The sequence below is a fragment of the Schistocerca cancellata genome, chromosome 4 (genome assembly GCF_023864275.1).
Source record: "Schistocerca cancellata isolate TAMUIC-IGC-003103 chromosome 4, iqSchCanc2.1, whole genome shotgun sequence".
NCBI lineage: Eukaryota > Metazoa > Arthropoda > Insecta > Orthoptera > Acrididae > Schistocerca > Schistocerca cancellata.
In genome coordinates this window covers 617636460-617655225 of record NC_064629.1, presented here as the reverse complement: position 1 = coordinate 617655225, position 18766 = coordinate 617636460, and the positions used below count along the sequence as shown (strand labels likewise).

At 37.8% G+C, this 18766-nt stretch overlaps 1 protein-coding gene across 2 annotated transcripts in view; it reads left to right on the top strand.

Annotated features, from left to right (window-relative positions):
* Window positions 1-218: 218 nt before the first annotated feature.
* Window positions 219-18766, top strand: part of LOC126183711 (F-box only protein 30-like) — an 81433-nt gene continuing 62885 nt past the window's right edge. For both annotated transcript variants that reach the window (XM_049925898.1, XM_049925897.1), the window contains exons 1-4: window positions 219-508; window positions 8394-8812; window positions 17857-18045; window positions 18503-18589. In XM_049925898.1, the coding sequence (XP_049781855.1) occupies window positions 8431-8812; window positions 17857-18045; window positions 18503-18589 (658 nt within the window). In that variant the 5' untranslated portion in view covers window positions 219-508; window positions 8394-8430. The remainder of the gene's footprint in view (window positions 509-8393; window positions 8813-17856; window positions 18046-18502; window positions 18590-18766) is intronic.

Here is an 18766-nt window from a genome sequence, read left to right as displayed (position 1 = left end):
AGCCATGCATCATCAAGCAGAAATTAGTTTACAGCACTTATTTATATTGATCAGATTGCTGCACTGGCGATACTTAGAGGTCGGGTTTTAGGTGGGTTGGTTCCAGCCACCAACGCTTTTTATCTCCCGCCAAGGCTAAGAAAGAGCAAGGAGGTTAAGCATTTGGCATGTCTTGCAATATCTTTGCCGATAAGCAGTGTTGCATGAGGTGTGTTGTACAATAGAGAGAGCGAATGATTGAGTGTTATGTTTGTGTATTGCGTTATTTAAGCATGAAAATTTTCATATAAACAGATGTTGTGAGGCTAACTTTCAATCATGCTCGCCACGATACTGTTTGATAAGGTTAGGTGGAAGTGTCAAAACGAACTGTCAATGTGTTCTCAAGAGCAGCAGTTGCGGCCGAAGCCGCTCGTGTACAAAAAAAGTCTGAAGTATCACCATTGGTCGAAAGAATAACGTCTTCAGAATATGAAATAAACCAAAGGGCATATATTTTGCAAATACTGTAAGTATTTTTACTTGACCGCTAAACAGTTGATGATTTTTTTATTAAATTCAAAGGTAGTTGTCAGAAGTCATAACGTAAACTGGCAGTTTAGTGACAAAAATGAAAGTTGTGTAAGTCCACCCTCCTCCTCATGTAGGATATGCTTAAATGTATGAGAACGACATTATTGCAAAAATTGGATTATGATGTTTTGTTTTGGACCCGGAGCAATTGGTAATGTGTTTAGACAATTTTTTAAAACATGTCTGTAAACCTTGTTGTACATTAACTCATTTTATGTTCTATGATACCATATGTGCATCTGCATATCAGCCAAAGATCGAAGGAAATCGTGTAATACGATATTTTAATGAAAATCACAATGTGCGTTACTGGTCTCGGGAGCTCACTCAATAGATGCAGTATTATTTGTCATTATTTTGGTTGGAAAGATTTTAATATATTGTATACCATTGATGGTTTTAGATTACTTGATAATATTGAAGCATCTTGTCATTATGTAATGCTGTTTTGACAGCTAAGTGAGTAACACAGAGAATTTATAGAAGGAAGTGTTGAGAATTAACATGTAATAGAAATGTTATGGTTATGAAACCAAGGCATGGAGCATGGCATAGTACTCAACATGGATTTATGCTTTTAGCAGTAGAAAAGTCTACTAAAGCAGTGCAGTAAATAACATATTTTAATGTTTCATGTGGGGCATGGATTCTTATAGTGTTGAATCTGAAGTAAAATATATGCTGTTGTGTGATAGTTTGCTTGGTTCAGTAATTTAAACAGCAGTGATACATACATTGGGTTCAATTATGAGATAATAACATCATAATACTTGTAACAACCAAATGCTGCTGTTATTTTTACTGATAACAATAAAAATGGGATTTCTTGCAATTATGTATAATGATGATATAATTATACTGATTGAGTCAAAGACTTGAGTTTTTGTGGTATTATTTTGTTAGCTGATTTGAGGGTAGCTGAATATTACATTTGTAACTTTTGAACAGGTACATAGATCAAATGAGGACCTCATGATGATCTTTCAGACTTGTTTTATTTTGTAGAGTGCAGGCACCTTATTTACTTCTGCTTAGCATTGAAAGGAGATTTTAAGAAAAAGAGACATCTCATATCTACCAGCAGTAGTTTCCAGACACATTACTGTGTCAGTACTACATATCTTCTTTGATCCATGACACTATCATCGTGGTGGGCATGTCAGTAGTTTGGATGACTGATGAAGTGGAACAGTTGTCAGTCACCAGTCTGCGGGGCATTTACCACATTCAGTTGTATTAATCTCACTTATGTATGCCTGACTATCTGTGTTAACATGTGTTGATACGTGTAGGTATTATGCGAGAACAAATTGTCAACTTGTAACACTTCTAGCTCCTTTTGTTTGCTACAAGACATGAACGGTCAGCCCACCATTTGTGTACTATCAGGGGCATGGACAGTCAACCCACCAAGCCAAACTTATGGAGGGAGTCTTCCTGATCAACCCTTGTATAAAACAAACATATGGTCATTAGAAGGTCAGCATTGTATCAACATTGGCATCTTGTTGTTATGAGAGATTTAAGCTACTTGGAAAATATTTTTCCTCCACAAAATCAGAAATTGTTGGAAATACTATTAGCTTTCTTGAAAACTAAAAAATGTTGCAAAATTTAACCTATAGACTAACACCATTCAAACAGCAAAATTACTGCACAGAACATTCAGCTTCTGTAAGGATGTTGTGTCATGCTGTGACATTATTAACCTAGACATGAGAGTCACAGGAAGATTATGCAGATACTGGTGTCACAGAAATAAAAAATAATAAAAAAATATGATAAAAGTGAAAGGTACATTGGAGAAAAGAGTAGTACTCATTTAAACATTCAGCTCACATGCTTTGCCAGAGTCCAGATGGGCTTACACTCCAACACTTTTCGTGACAAAGCCTGTGATGTGTTTCAGATGTCAGAGATAAAGACAGACTATTGTTGCATGTAAATGTGGTTGGACCTGCAATAGGTGTGGACCAGCAGCACACAAAACAAAGTTATCCTCTAAATTTCTAGTCTCTGTCTTCCTTAGCCTTTATTGCGTTATACAGTACCTTCTGTATTTATGATTTAGCAAAATTATTTTACTTTAACTTTATGGCGAGATGGCCATCTGTCACAACAGTCATTGGTTAACTTAATGGATGGAAGTCGTGTACACCATCTACCTGTGAGTTATGTAAACTTTTGTTGTGTGTGTTATTGTATTTTAACAGTTTGTGTATAGTATTCCCTGAGTTAGAGCTTTGCTACTAGCCCAGCATTTGCCTACATGAGAGGCAATGCTACCTATGAAGAGCACGCTGGCTCCCGGTGTTGAGACTCTCTCTCTCCTGCCTGTCTTGCAAGCTAGTGTGCTGTGTGCTAATCTTTACAGACTGGCCAACAATATTTATTTACACTGACATCCATTAATTGCAAGGTAGATAACCCTATATTGAACAGAGTATGTTTTTGGGAGCAGAAAATTCAGGGATTGAAGTAATCAGGCAGGTTCTTTCTGGCAAAGAATTGTTCAAATAAAATTAACTTAGACTTCTTTCACACAGTACTAAAGAAGCAGAAGGAAAACAAATGCAGCCAATTAAAAGGCTCAATATTACTGAATGTAGCTTGTACTACAGTAAAAGCAACTATTTAAATGTTGATGCGTACAACAGTGAATTGAAATATAGTTGCATCTGTCCGCATGAGCTCAGGGAAGCATATGAGATTGCCACTTATTTAGTGTAACGTTGCTCTGTAGTCAGAGACAGTCAGTTTAAAGCCTGAAGGATCTGTTGTGAACCTAGCAGTCTCTTTGGCTCAGTGGACCTGTGATTAACTGAAGACAGTAGAAAATAGTCAAGGCAATAGTTTAATTTCTATAAATTATTCCACTCTGCCCACCGTAGGTAGCTTGGGCAAAGGCACCCAGGTGTGTGGTGAAAGGGGTTACGCGCTCTGCATCCCCCACTTCCCCTCCCCCCCCCCCCCCCCCACCCCCCGGGCTCTTAGAGGAAAGAAAAAAAATAGTGTAATCATAGGGGAAAGAAAAAATAGTGTAATCACATGTTTTTCGTTCAAGAAAATGGTTTAAAAGTCAGTATTAAGTAGATTTTTAATGGGGTTGGAACTGAAACTTTTTTATGCGTACTTACAAGTCGCCATTCATCTTCCAAAATATTTACAATACTCCATAACCTACCCCCTCCCGCAACCCTACCTCCGTCTAGTCCCCCCACCTCCCCCTACCAACTGTCATATGGGTGCCCTTGGTCTAGGATGACTCAGTTTAACATTGCATGTGGCCTGTAGCACAGATAAATAATTAATGGGACCTATATTATGCAGTATATACTCATATTTTGTTTTAAAAATAATTGAACTGTATAAAATGTCAACCACTCTTTTCTGCTGATAGAATGTCATGTTTTCCGAAATTGTGTTCCTGCTCTTATGCATATAATGTTCTCAAAAACATGTAAAAACAATAGTATTATGGAAATTAACCTGTAGCCATCTAAATGGTGTATCTCTCATTTTATGGTATGATATGGTTTCACTAAGGAGTAGTTTTTAATCTGCCTGGCATCTGACCAAATCTGAGGGGGAAAGACTACAGGTGACAGTGCAGCACTAACATGTGGTGTGCTGCTCTTCATATGCATACTTGATATTTCATTCCATCCATTTTAGTCCCAATTTTTGAATTATTTAATAATAATTCTATAAAAAATTTCTGGTTTGTAAATGGCATTATGTTGTAAAATGATTTACTAAAGTGTCAGGTACTGCTGGAAGTGGCCTTGATCAGGACAGATAATACTACTGGGGCAGTACAACTTGAGCATTAATACACAGTTTTCACTCCTGCCCATATATAACCATAAAAGGAATGTAAATAAATTTTATCATATCATATGATTGATTGTTGGGGATTAAGAGAAACACCTATAAATTGATTTAATAATAGTTTGTTTCTAGTCTGTTTCCTGTAGCTGCATGTGATATAACTATCCCAAGACAACTCCTTGTAAATATCTGCATAATAGCCTGTAAAGATAATAGCCCTAAGTATGCACCCTGTGTGTGTGTGTGTGTGTGTGTGTGAGAGAGAGAGAGAGAGCCGGTAATTGAACCGGGGAACCCTTGCTTAGGAAGCGAGAACGCTACCATGAGACCACAAGCTGCGGACGACTGTTGAATAACATCACCTATTGCATCCCCCCATGAACCATGGACCTTGCCATTGGTGGGGAGGCTTGCGTGCCTCAACGATACAGATAGCCGTACCATAGGTGCAACCACAACGGAGGGGTATCTGTTGAGAGGCCGGACAAACGTGTGGTTCCTGAATAGGGGCAGCAGCCTTTTCAGTAGTTGCAGGGGCAACAGTCTAGATGATTGACTGATCTGGCCTTGTAACGCTAACCAAAACGGCCTTGCTGTGCTGGTACTGCGAACGGCTGAAAGCAAGGGGAAACTACAGCCATAATTTTTCCCGAGGGCATGCAGCTTTACTGTATGGTTAAATGATGATGGTGTCCTCTGGGGTAGAATATTCCGGAGGTAAAATAGTCCCCCATTTGGATCTCCGGGCAGGGACTACTCAGGAGGACATCATTATCAAGAGAAAGAAAAGTGGCGTTCTACGGATCAGAGTGTGGAATGTCAGATCCCTTAATCGGGCAAGTAGGTTAGAAAGTTTAAAAAGGGAAATGGATAGGTTAAAGTTAGATATAGTGGGAATCAGTGAAGTTCGGTGGCAGGAGGAACAAGACTTCTGATCAGGTGAATACAGGGTTATAAATACAAAATCAAATAGGGGTAATGCAGGAGTTGGTTTAATAATGAATAAAAAAAAATAGGAGTGCTGGTAAGCTACTACAAACAGCATAGTGAATGTATTATAGTGGCCAAGATAGTCACGAAGCCCACGCCTACTACAGTAGTACAAGTTTATGTGCCAACTAGCTCAGCAGATGACGAAGAAATTGAAGAAATGTATGATGAGATAAAAGAAATTATTCAGGTAATGAAGGGAGATAAAAATTTAATGCTCATGGGTGACTGGAATTTGAGAGTAGGAAAAGGGAGAGAAGGAAACATAGTAGGTGAATATGGATTGGGGGTAAGAAATGAAAGAGGAAGCTGTCTGGTAGAATTTTGCACAGAGCATAACTTAATCATAGCTAACACTTGGTTCAAGAATCATAAAAGAAGGTTGTATACATGGAAGAACCCTGGAGATACTGAAAGGTATCAGATAGATTATATAATGGTAAGACAGAGATTTAGGAACCAGGTTTTAAATTGTAAGACATTTCCAGGGGCAGATGTGGACTCTGACCACAATCTATTGGTTATGAACTGTAGATTAAAACTGAAGAAATTGCAAAAAGGTGGGAATTTAAGGAGATGGGGCCTGGATAAACTGAACAAACCAAAGGTTGTACAGAGTTTCAGGGAGAGCATAAGGGAACAATTGACAGGAATGGGGGAAAGAATTACAGTAGAAGAAGAATATGTAGCTCTGAGGGATGAAGTAGTGAAGGCAGTAGAGAATCAAGTAGGTAAAAAGACGAGGGCTAGTAGAAATCCTTGGGTAACAGAAGAAATATTGAATTTAATTGATGAAAGGAGAAAATATAAAAATGCAGTAAATGAAGCGGGCAAAAAGGAATACAAAAGTCTCAAAAATGAGATCGACAGGAAGTGCAAAACTGCTAAGCAGGCATGGCTAGAAGACAAATGTAAGGATGTAGAGGCTTATCCCACTAGGGGTAAGATAGATACTGTCTACGGGAAAATTAAAGAGACCTTTGGAGAAAAGAGAACCACTTGTATGAATATCAAGAGCTCAGATGGAAACCCAGTTCTAATCAAAGAAGGGAAACCAGAAAGATGGAAGGAGTATATAGAGGGTCTATACAAGGGCGGTGTACTTGAGGACAATATTATGGAAATGGAAGAGGATGTAGATGAAGATGAAATGGGAGATACAATACTGCGTGAATAGTTTGACAGAGCACTGAAAGACCTGAGTCGAAGCAAGGCCCCGGGACTAGACAACATTCCATTAGAACTACTGACGGCCTTTAGAGAGCCAGTCCTGACAAAACTCTACCATCTGGTGAGCAAGATGTATGAGACAGGCGAAATATCCTCAGACTTCAAGAAGAATATAATAATTCCAATCCCAAAGAAAGCAGGTGTTGACAGATGTGAAAATTACCAAACTATCAGTTTAATAAGTCACAGCTGCAAAATACTAACACGAATTATTTACAGACGAATAGAAAAACTGGTAGAAGCTGACCTCGGGGAAGATCAGTTTGGATTCTGTAGATATGTTGGAACATGTGAGGCAATACTGACCTTATGACTTATCTTAGAAGAAAGATTAAGGAAAGGCAATCCTATGTTTCTAGCATTTGTAGACTTAGAGAAAGCTTTTGACAATGTTGACTGGAACACTCTCTTTCAAATTCTAAAGGTGGCAGGAGTAAAATACAGGGAGCGAAAGGCTATTTACAATTTGTACAGAAACCAGATGGCAGTTATAAGAGTCGATGGGCATGAAAGGGAAGCAGTGGTTGGGAAGGGAGTGTGACAGGGTTGTAGCCTCTCCCCGATGTTATTCAATCTGTATATTGAGCAAGCAGTAAAGGAAACGAAAGAAATTCGGATTAGGCATTAAAATACAGGGAGAAGAAATAAAAACTTTGAGGTTCATCGATGACATTGTAATTCTATCAGAGACAGCAAAGGACTTAGAAGAGCAGTTGAACGGAATGGACAGTGTCTTGAAATGAGGATATAAGATGAACATCAACAAAAGCAAAACGAGGATAATGGAATGTAGTCGAATTAAGTCGGGTGATGCTGAGGGAATTAGATTAGGAAATGAGACACGTAAAGTAGTAAAGGAGTTTTGCTGTTTGGGGAGCAAAATAACTGATGTTGGTCGAAGTAGAGAGGATATAAAATGTAGACTGGCACTGGCAAGGAAAGTGTTTCTGAAGAAGAGAAATTTGTTAACATCGAATATAGATTTAAGTGTCAGGAAGTCGTTTCTGAAAGTATTTGTATGGAGTGTAGCCATGTATGGAAGTGAAACATGGACAGTAAATAGTTTGGACAAGAAGAGAATAGAAGTTTTCGAAATGTGGTGCTACAGAAGAATGTTGAAGGTTAATTGGGTAGATCATGTAACTAATGAGGAGGTATCGAGTAGGATTGGGGAGAAGAGAAGTTCGTGGCACAACTTGACTAGAAGAAGGGATCGGTTGGTAGGACATCTTCTGAAGCATCAAGGGATCACAAATTTAGCATTGGAGGGCAGCGTGGAGGGTAAAAATCGTAGAGGGAGACCAAGAGATGAATACACTAAGCAGATTCAGGAGGATATAGGTTGCAGTAGGTACTGGGAGATGAAGGAGCTTCCACAGGATAGAGTAGCGTGGAGAGCTGCATCAAACCAGTCTCAGGACAGAAGACCACAACAACAACAACAACATTGCACTAGATTAAACAGCATCATATTTTTACGATAAAAGACACATTGTGTTACAGAAAGAGTAGGCAGTCATTTAGAGTAGGCAGTCATTTAGAGTAGGCAGTCATTTAGAGTAGGCAGTCATTTAGAGTAGGCAGTCATTTAGAGTAAAAATCTAATGCTGAATCAGATGTTGTAACATTGGCTGTTGGCTGAGGACAAGTTTTATTAATCTCTTGTTTCATATAATTTATTGTTTGTGTTGATGTGACAGTCTGCCTACAAATAATTACTAAGTAAAATATACTATACTTATATTCGCTTTACTTTTCCATTGTTCCAGGTATTTTAAGAAATATTTTGAACACAAGACACAAAAGATGCATCCAGAGTGTAAAAAGTTAGGTCTTCCACTTGATGAGGATCACAGTCATTGTCAGAACTGCATTAAAGTTAAAGAATGCATAGCAAAAGGACTGAGAACTGAGAAATGTGGTATTATTGACTGCCCAAATGATTGTGGATTTATGTTCCACAAGTGCAAAATGTCAGAACATTTACTATTGTGTCTGAATTTAAGAGTTCCTTGCATTAATTCCGGAAATGGCTGCCCATTTACCATGCCTCGCAAAGAGAGAGGAAAACACTTGGAGACTTGCCCTGCCAGTGTCGTCGTGTGTACAGTGGAATGGAACCGTTGGCCAACATGCAAGATGAAAGGACCACATTTGCCCCGACAATCACATAAATCAGGACAACTAGGTAAAGTAGTTTTCCGTTATTTTTATGTCTTATGTGCTGTGAAAACTACATGTTTTATGTGAAATGGTTATACTTATGAGTGATGATGTTAATTATAACTTCACCCTTATGAAAAATGTTCACATGTTTAGTGCATATCTGACACTATTAACCCAAAAGTCCAGCAGTTAAAATTGATAAATTCACCTTTGTGTCAACTACGGTCTAACAGAGAGGTTTATTTCTTCTTACGTGGAAGAAAGAGATGTATCATTTTTACATGAAAAATGGCTTAGATAACGTCTCTCACATGAATTCCTTTACTTTTTCATTAGGTTATCCTAAGCAAGTGTTCTATTAGTTAAATATAAACTTAAACTAATTTACTGTGAGCTTCTGTTGGGAATTTATCGTTGGTCTTAGCCGGTCAGATGAAAGGATACAGTACCAGTTAGAATTGCTTGATCATATAATATTCATTGTCACAAATATTCGGCTATTTTTTCCAGAGTATGTCATGATTTCAGAGGTGGTCGTTAGATTGGGACCTAATAGTTCTGCTTAGACAAAATACCAGGTAACTTCATTTATATAGCAAAGGAAATTACGAACTACCATTGCCATTGGCTACCCACATACAACTCAATATTCACCGAGTTCACTTTGTCTGATTCATCGTCAGTTACCAACTGCAGCAAACGTTCGAGCACTTTGGCTCACCATAAATGAACTTTTACCTAAATTTGCTGTTGAGTTTAGTATGTACAGTAAGAAGCCATTTTCTGTTGTTATGTTGCATACTAATCTTGAAACTTAAGAAATGATTATTATGTATATAATGTAGGCATCAATGCAACAACTCACCAAATAGGGAAGTGTTGAGTCATAGACAGGCACACAAAAAGGAATGAAAACTTCACTAGCTTCTGGACAAATGCTTTTTTGAGCTAGATTTCACATGCATATGCATGTAGACACCCATACAGTTACATTGTGCCAACTGACTACACAATCTTTGGACAGCATTTAGGCAGATAGAGTAGGATGAGTGATTGTGCTGTGTGGAGTGGGTGAGGGGAGAAAAGAGCCATGAAGAGGGAGGGAGGGCTAGAGTGGTGTGGCTGATTGCTTGGAGAGAGGTGGCAGGTGTGCAAGATAGGACTGTCAGAGGAAGAGGTAGCAGGTGCATGAATGAGGAATGTGACACATGGGCACTGGAGTGAGCGAGTTCATGCAGTGCACAATGATGGTAACAGAGGGGGGTGTTCTGGGACTGGGTGACAGAACAGAAGAAAGGGAGACTTGGTTAGGGTTTGGGTGCAGAAGGTTAGCGGAGATTGAGGCCTTAATATCCGCTGAACCCCTGCACCCACACCCTCTACCCACCAGTAAAAGGAAGCAAGGAAGATTTGGTTTAACATCCCATTGACATTGAGGTCATTAGATATGGAGAACTAGTTTGGATTGTGTCAAGGATGGGGAAGAAAACTGGCCATGCCCTTTCAAAGGAAACACCCCGACATTTGCCTGGAGCAATTTAGGGATATCACAGAAAACCGAAATCTGGATGGCCGGATGCAGGTTTGAACCGTTGTCCTCCTGAAAATGAGTCCAGTGTGCTAACCACTGCGCCACCTCACTTAGTATATCCAACAGCTGCCCTTTCTTTGTCCTTATACCCTCTCCCAATCCAGACCACCATGTCACAGTCATCGTTCATAAACTCATTGGTGGCGGTGCCCGTGTGTCACATTTTGTCCCATGAACTTCCTGCCTCTCCTTCCTGCATTTCTATCTCACACCTCTGCTGCCTCCCTCCAAGCTGTCAACCACCCTGTCCCAAATCTCCTTCCCATTCTCCGCCCCTTTTCTCCCCTCATCCACACCACCTGACACAACCCCTCACCCAGTTCACCTGCCGAACTGCAATAGCAGTGTTGTGTTTTCAGGCGGCACAGTGTTGCTGTACATATATGAGTGTGCTAATGTGTTCATGCAAAAGCTATCAAAGTTGTAATGTTTTTTGTGGTCCTGTCAGCACCTCAATTCTTTCAATATTGGTGAGTTTTTATCTTCACTCCTAAATTATTTATGTTCTGCCAAAGTTTTCCACACCATAGAAATTATTATTAGTACTTTTGATTGCCAGTATCTCTGAGGAATTAGAAACTTGCTTGATAGCAGCTGTTACAACTGTCAAAAATATCCATCTCCTATCACTGTAATGTACCAACAAAAAATAATACACTGAGTAGCAAATTCTAAGTTCTTGGCTTTGTGTGTTGATAATAACTGAAACTGGAAAAAAAAATTGTAGCAGACTTGCTAAAATTTTCAGGTTGAACTGCTTTCACCATAAGAATATTTAACAACTTTGGGAATATTCGAAATGGATAACTTAACATATTTTAATTCTCTGATGTCTGACAGGATAATATTGTCGGGTAACTGTTCATGTAGGCAAAAAATATTTATTGCACGGAACAATGTTATTAAAATTGTGTGGGTTCTTGTAAGCATCTGTTAAACACTTGGGAATATTAAACACAGCCTCACAGTAGATTTATTCATTCATTCATGAACTGTGTTCTCAAAAATCATATGTAATTTGAGAGTAATGCAGATTTTGACAAATACAATTGTAGAGGGAAAATTTATCTGCACTTTCTGCTAGTGAATTTGACTTTGGCACAGAAAGCAGTGAAATTCACAGCTATAAAACTCTTTATTAGTCTAACCATGGAAATAGGATGTCTGACAGACAGAAGAAGTGTTTCTAAATGAACATTAAGGTGGTTTTGCATGACAGCCCCTTCTTTACCATGGAGGAATTTTTGAATAGATGTAAGTAGTCAATTACAAACCAATAAATGGCCAGCATGTAGCCCATATATAGAACAGCATTTACACAAAATTCAGAGATTATTGCACTTGGGAGTAGAAACAGTAGATACATAGGTAACTGCTAAAGAATTTAAATGTAACATTTTTCCCAAGAAGATAATTTGACAGAAAATAGAGGGAATAAAAAATAAGATAAAGAAAACAGTGGAAATGCACACTGTGGCTGGGGGTGGGGAGGAGGGGAGGGAGGATGCAAGGAACAGGAAATAATTGAACAAGAATGTGAGAAAGGTGCACAGATGCATCTGAAAGGTTGTCAATAAAAATATGTTGGCGAGAAAAGGTATAATTTGTACAGCTGCGAAAATTTGGTAGTCAAAAGAAAGAGCAGACTAATCTAGCTGAATCAGATGAAGAAAGAACCATACAGGTTTTTGACCTCATATTGTAGTATGTATGTTATGCAAAAATTGCATGTTGCTAGAAATGATAATTAATGCATCTCAAACAGTGTCTGCATATTACCTGTTGGTGGCACATGAAGATTTGTGCGCACTGCCACTCAAACCTAGTTTTCCCGTTTTTCACAAGTGGTCACCTTAACTATTTCAGCTATCCTTGCATGCTTTCAGGACTGACCCAAACTTCCATATGTCATACTTTTTATGACCCTATCGTTCACAACTTTACTTGGATTCCTATCACAGGGTTTCAAGGAAACAAATGTATTCAACGTTAGTATTGCAATTGTCATTTTGCCTATTGAGCACATCATATGGAAGCTGGTGTTAGTGCTGGAAGTGTGCTTGGATAGACAAAGTGGTTGAGGTGATTGCTTGCAGCAACCAGGAAATCTGGGTTTGAGTCCTGGTCTGCCACAAACTTTAATGTGTCACCAGTAGGTAGTATCTTCATCAGGCCCGGATCTAGGGGGGTTTCAAACCGAGTATCTTTCTCAGGTGGCAATTTCAGGGGGGTGCCAAATTCATATTCTTGAAGAAAAAAAACCTTGTTTCACAAAGCACCTAGCATTTAGTGCCCATTGGTCTATCGATTATTCATATGATTTTGAAACACATCCCTATTGATTTTTGAACACATTCTAAGTTGATTTCTGAATGAATTATGAGTTGATTTTTGAATGTGTGCATAGTGCACGTGAAGTCTTGGGCAGGGGAATCCCCATTGCATCAAGAAATAAACAAAACTTTCCCACAGACAAAATGGGATGGGGCTATACGAGCTGAGCCAGGTGAATGCCAATTGCTGTTTGTTTATGTAGTTGACTGGGTGTGCGAATGATAAACATTGTTGTAATTATTAGCAAAATCCATAGGTTCAGACCACCAGAATGGAAATAAATGATTAACAGGAGTAACAGGTAAGAAAGATTACATGTTATCTTCTTGGCTTATCCAAGAAAATGAAATTTTGGTAGAAAATTCTTGACAGATTGCTACACTACTAAGAGCAAGTTTTACAGTCCCTGGTTAGCAGCCACTTAAGTTCTATTCTCAGAATAGTGTGGAAAATGCATTGTACAAACACATAATAACACCTAACTGGAGAATAGACATGGGATAACTGAACTGATAATTCCGGCAGTGTTAGAGAAGTTAACCAGAGAATAAGTTTTGACAATGGCAGAAATAGTTACAGAATTAGTGATGACAAAATTGTTTGTTAGAATGAGGAATGAGAAGAAATGGGGACATCTCACAAATTATATAGAACAACATGATGGCTCCAGATTCATACAAAAATTTTGTTCCATTAGTACTTTTCAGTTTCATGCTTGAGAAACTGGAGTGTATGAATGAAATGTGAAACTGTTCCTTAAATAAAACCTTTTGCTTGCAATAGGCATAATAGACATTTGATATTGGTATTTCATGTGTTATATTCTGTTGTGTTATTTACATAAAAGAAGTAGATAAAAATGACCATTTGTGCCAAAACAGTCTCACTTATTTGGCATGTGTTACAGTTGCTACAATATTAGAAAGCCTATTTTGTTTTATCTCGCAGACAATGACAAAATAGATGTAATCAAATCGAGAAACCACAACACTCTTGGGTACTATTCGTATTGACAGCGTTTTCAGTGTTAGATGATGACATTTTGGTTTTTCTTGTAGTAAAACGTTTGATGAACTTTGATGAGGTAATTGATTCTTTTGCAGAAAGGAAAGCATGATGTAAAGTTGTAGCAAGATTAGAGAGAAAAAAATGCTGGGACCTAAGGATTGAAGAAATGTGTACTGTCTTGCTTGTCTCTTGTCTTTACAGGTTTTATGTTTCCTATATTTAATTTTACATCACACAAAAGAGAAAATTATTAGGTAATAGGCGATAAAGAGTGCAAATTTTCTGAAGAGTTGTTATTCTCACGGCCACAAACAATCCCACCTTGTATTAATTGTCAATTTTTTTTTTTAGGGAAGGTAGGATGTCAAACCGACCAACTGAAAGTAGGAGAGGCACCACAGTGCATTTCAATTTCCACTGCCCTGAATAGATGTTTAATGGCTTCCGTTACAAAATATAAATGTATGAATTCCACAGAGTGAAATACAGTGATGTGCGATAGAAGAATGCTGTGTGAAGATGTGTGGAACTGCTCTTTGCCACACTTAAGACCTAATAACACATCCTACATTTCCTCGAACATATATGTTTTGTACATCAAACTCTTCAGAAAGATATGCACTAGAAGATAAACATATATTTGAAAAATTGAATTTTGACGTCCTATCTCAAACACTGGTGTGTGTGGGTGTGTGTGTGTGTGTGTGTGTGTGTGTGTGTGTGAGGGAGTATAGAAGGGGGCAACACTATCAAGATTTTGCCCCAGTTCGGATATACTGTAGATCCGGGGCTGATCTTTATACCTGCTGAAGCTAATGTCAAAAAGATTCTGCAATTGTGAAAAAAACTTCATAAATTAACTACTGCTGCAAGACCATCACCAATGTCTGTTTCTTCACACACTATTAAAAATCATACTGTATTTGGGCCAATGAATTGTCACCCAGTTCCTCACTTCCTTTTTCTACTAATACATGTTTTTGACAGTTGGGTTGTGGGTTATGTAGCTGTTATTGAATGTAAATAATTCATTTTCCTCATGAACTTCCTGTCCCACCCATCCTATAAACAGTAGTGCTCAAAATATATGCACCTGTAATTGGGTTTATAATAGCTGCATTCTATTCACACTTCTATTTTCTGGTGCACCACTGCTGTTGCTACTGCAAAATTCTCCACAACCTACCTTCTTACGTGCACACAGCTGTATCAGTGTCATTGCTGCCAATTGCCCTGTCATCTTCTTCTGTGTCAATTTCACCATTAATGCTGTACTATTATCATAATGATTCTGACATGAATCCTCCACAATGACTGCTTTCTCAGCAATGGAGAGTGCATGCTTTTGAAATTTTCTAGTGGATTAAAACTGTGTGCTGGATTGAGACTCGAACCCAGTATCTTGCCTGTTGTGAACAGCGCTTTTCTTAACTGAGCTGTCGGGGCATAGCTCACAACCTCTCCTAGCTACTTCACTTCTGCCAGTGCATCTCTCCTACATTTCAAACTTTGTAGAGGCTCTCCTGCACACTTTGCTGGACTATCACTTATGGAAGAAAGGATATTGATGAGAAATGGCGTAGACACAGTATAGGGTCTTGTTTCCGAAATTAAAATTTCACTCTGCAGTGTAGTGCGCACAGCTCTGGAACTTCTTGACATACTAAAACTCTATACTGGAGTGCCATTTGAACCCATAAGGGTGATTGCCAGAAATACCTCACTATATCAGTCAGTAAGAGCACTCCCATCACAAGGTGGCATTCCGGGTCTCTGTTTGACACAATTTTAATCTGCAATTACTACTGTTGGCTTGTAAGTTGATGATAATTTGTGCTATCATTGTGTAAGTTGTACATTCCACTAAAATATAATCTTTTTCTTATTGATAATTATGACTGCAACATAAAACCCACTTCACTTTACCTACTGTGCAAAACATTGCCTCATCCAGTCTGAATGTTACATTCATATTTTGTAAATAGTCTTTAACTGTAACCAATATCTGCTTCAGTGTATTTAAATTTTAGGATTAAAGAGGTAATTAAATAATTCAGTGCCCATGTGTGGTTATAATAGCATCAATTTTAAATGTTTCAAGTATTTTCATGTTACTTTTAACAAGAATTTACAACTTTCTTTGAAAACCGATATATTTCCTCTTTCCAAAAATTACAATGTAAGTGGAGTAATTGAGATGTTATGGTGTGTAACAGATGGTGGGTACATGAAGAGTTGTGCACAGATGCAAAGAAAGCTGGAATACTTTGCAGTAATATGAGCATGCTCTTTGCCTCACATCCAAACCATAAGATTTAGCTGCTGGCTACTCAGAAAACTGGGAATCCTAGAACCTGTTCCCTGTGCAAACACTGTTTTACGTATGCAGCTTTTGTGAACAATTTATGTATGCTGAGAACTAGCTATATTACTTGTTAATGTAATTAAAATGGAAGTGGTAGCTTTATGTGACTGAAACGTTAAACAGCCTTACTATGTGTAAACTAGTGTGAAAGTCAATACCAACTGTTCTGTATGCAGCCAGAAGTGCACATTCCAGAATGACACAATTTGTTGGTTTGTCACTGTCCTCGCTATTGCAAATTGTGCTAATACCCACCTTCTTATGTGCACACAACTGAATTTGGTGGGTGGTTTAGGGTTAAAAAATCTTTTGAGCCATTCCTCAGTTCTGATAGTTCATTTTGTTGTTGTAATCACAAGTGTTTGTCCCAGGCTGCAATAATAATGCATTTGACACACACCCGTTATTGCCACCAGCAGGCACAATAGTCACTTGCTTTTGCTAGAACTTTGGTGGTGAGGTTCTGTATCATACTTCCAGTTAGACTGAGCATTATGCCTTGGACCATGGTATTATGCCCATAGAACAAATATCAGCAGTAACTCTTGTTATGAAGTTTATAATCTTGCCTACATATAAAAGTTCCTCTTATAGTGAATGGTTCATACAGTATTACACCTTTTCTTTGTGTAATTCTTCAATTTCCTTAAATAATTTCCAAATATCTGCTTTCTTCTTTCATCATAATTCACTGTTCATTTTATGAAAACCGTTATTGTCATTCAGGCTGCTGCCACTTAATGGAATTTTGTGTGTGTGTGTGTGTGTGTGTGTGTGTGTGTTTGTGATTTGAGCTCCTTCTATCACTGTTTCTTATTCAGTTTTTAAATGATGTAGCTTCCTTGTCACTCCAGTGGCATCTAAAATGAGTTCAAGATTTTTACACATACAGCCATAGTGTCTGCCACATATAGTTAAAAGTTTCTAAAATTGGTAGGCTTTTTTTGATCATGAACTTAAATAAATTGTATTTTCATGGCTACGACTATGCATAATTTTCCTAGCACCTGTCATTCTACAAATGAAGTCAATCAGCATATGTGATGAATACAGAGAGATTATAAGTCAGAGCCTGTTTATTACACTGCCATGCTCATGTTGATGTATGACTTTTGTTGAAACTCACTGACTTTGTATGAATTGTAGGGTAGAAAGAGTCTTTTGATGTCACAGGCTGTGACTAAACTTTGAGAAAGACCATAGAAGATTGAGGTAACAATGCAATATCTTGAAGAAAGTGAATTTCTTGTCTGGATGATGAGCATTAGTTGATATGAGAGAAAAGTATTATTGCATCCTGATGGCAATTCATAATGTATGTACTTAACATTTGTGGCCTGAAGTGTAAATTTGTTGCTAAGATGTTAACAGGATATGGAAGGAATAGGCAAAAGGGATAAGACATTTTCTAAGTGGATCTCAATAGTGTTGGATCCATATGCCATGGAGATTCAGGTACAGAATAGAATTTTAATTTGGAAGTACTGTGAACTGATAAGTTGAGATAGTATTTGATGTTGGTGCATTTCATGCATAGCAAAATTTCTGTATGGTCTCTAGTTATCTATCTTGGGGAAGGTTCAGTGACTTTCAGAACTGTTTGGTTTTCATTTGCATAAAGATATGAAACTACTGTTGTGGATTATCTGACAGTTGACATAACTGGAATAACAGTCAGAGTCTGAAGATTTAAAAAAAAAAAAGTTTTAAAATTGCAGAAGTGTTAGTTTCAAGACATTTATTTTATTTATTTTCTGGCATTTTTCAGATGCCGATTTAGCCCAAAGTGATGAGCGAGCCTTAGTAAAGTCATTTGAAAATCCCATGTGGAAAAGACAGTACCGACACTGTTGTAATAATTTCTTCCCAGCCATTCCTGTATCAAAGGAGAAGGATGGTATTGAGCTCGTTTTCAATGACACACAAGATGGACTTTCTTCACAGGAGAGCTCTCCAGGTATAATTTAATTTGATACAGCAGTATTATTGCCTTTGTGTTATTATTATTATTATTATTATTATTATCTATATTTATTATTTGCCGTCATATGTGAAGTTTGCCGGCTGGTGGCTGTGGCAAACTTTGCAAACTACTTCAGAAAAAAAGAAAGGGATATTATGGCCTCAGAGTACAGTCTCTGTTGTTACCTAAGTTGCAGCAAAATGTAACAGTCTTTCATTGTTTGCAGTATATTGTCTTTGAAACATGCACCTTTTCAATGATTCACTGTATGTTACTGGGTACTTTTATGAGGGTTGTGTCCATGAGCCCTCCACAAACTTTAACATTTTTTAAAAAATTTCTAAGCATGCATTGTTTCTTGTCTGGATGAATAAATTATTCTGTGTGGAACAACATTTTAATTATTGGTATAATTATTTAGAAATAGTGTAATCGCTGACTTTTTTTCCAGCTGTTCCTGTATCGAAACAAATTGATTGCAATGAAGGAACTTTTGTTGAGGCTTTAGATGGTTCATCTTCTCCAGAAAAATCTATAGGTAATACTGGGTATTCTAGCTTTTTGTAGCATTTCCAATAAGTGAAACTGTAGGGTCAGAAGTATTCAACCATAAAATTAGATGTTAATTAAACAATTCATTTGGGTAATGAATGATACATTTTGCCAATACTAAATTTTTATTTATCCTTCTAATCTTAATTTATGATTATGAAAT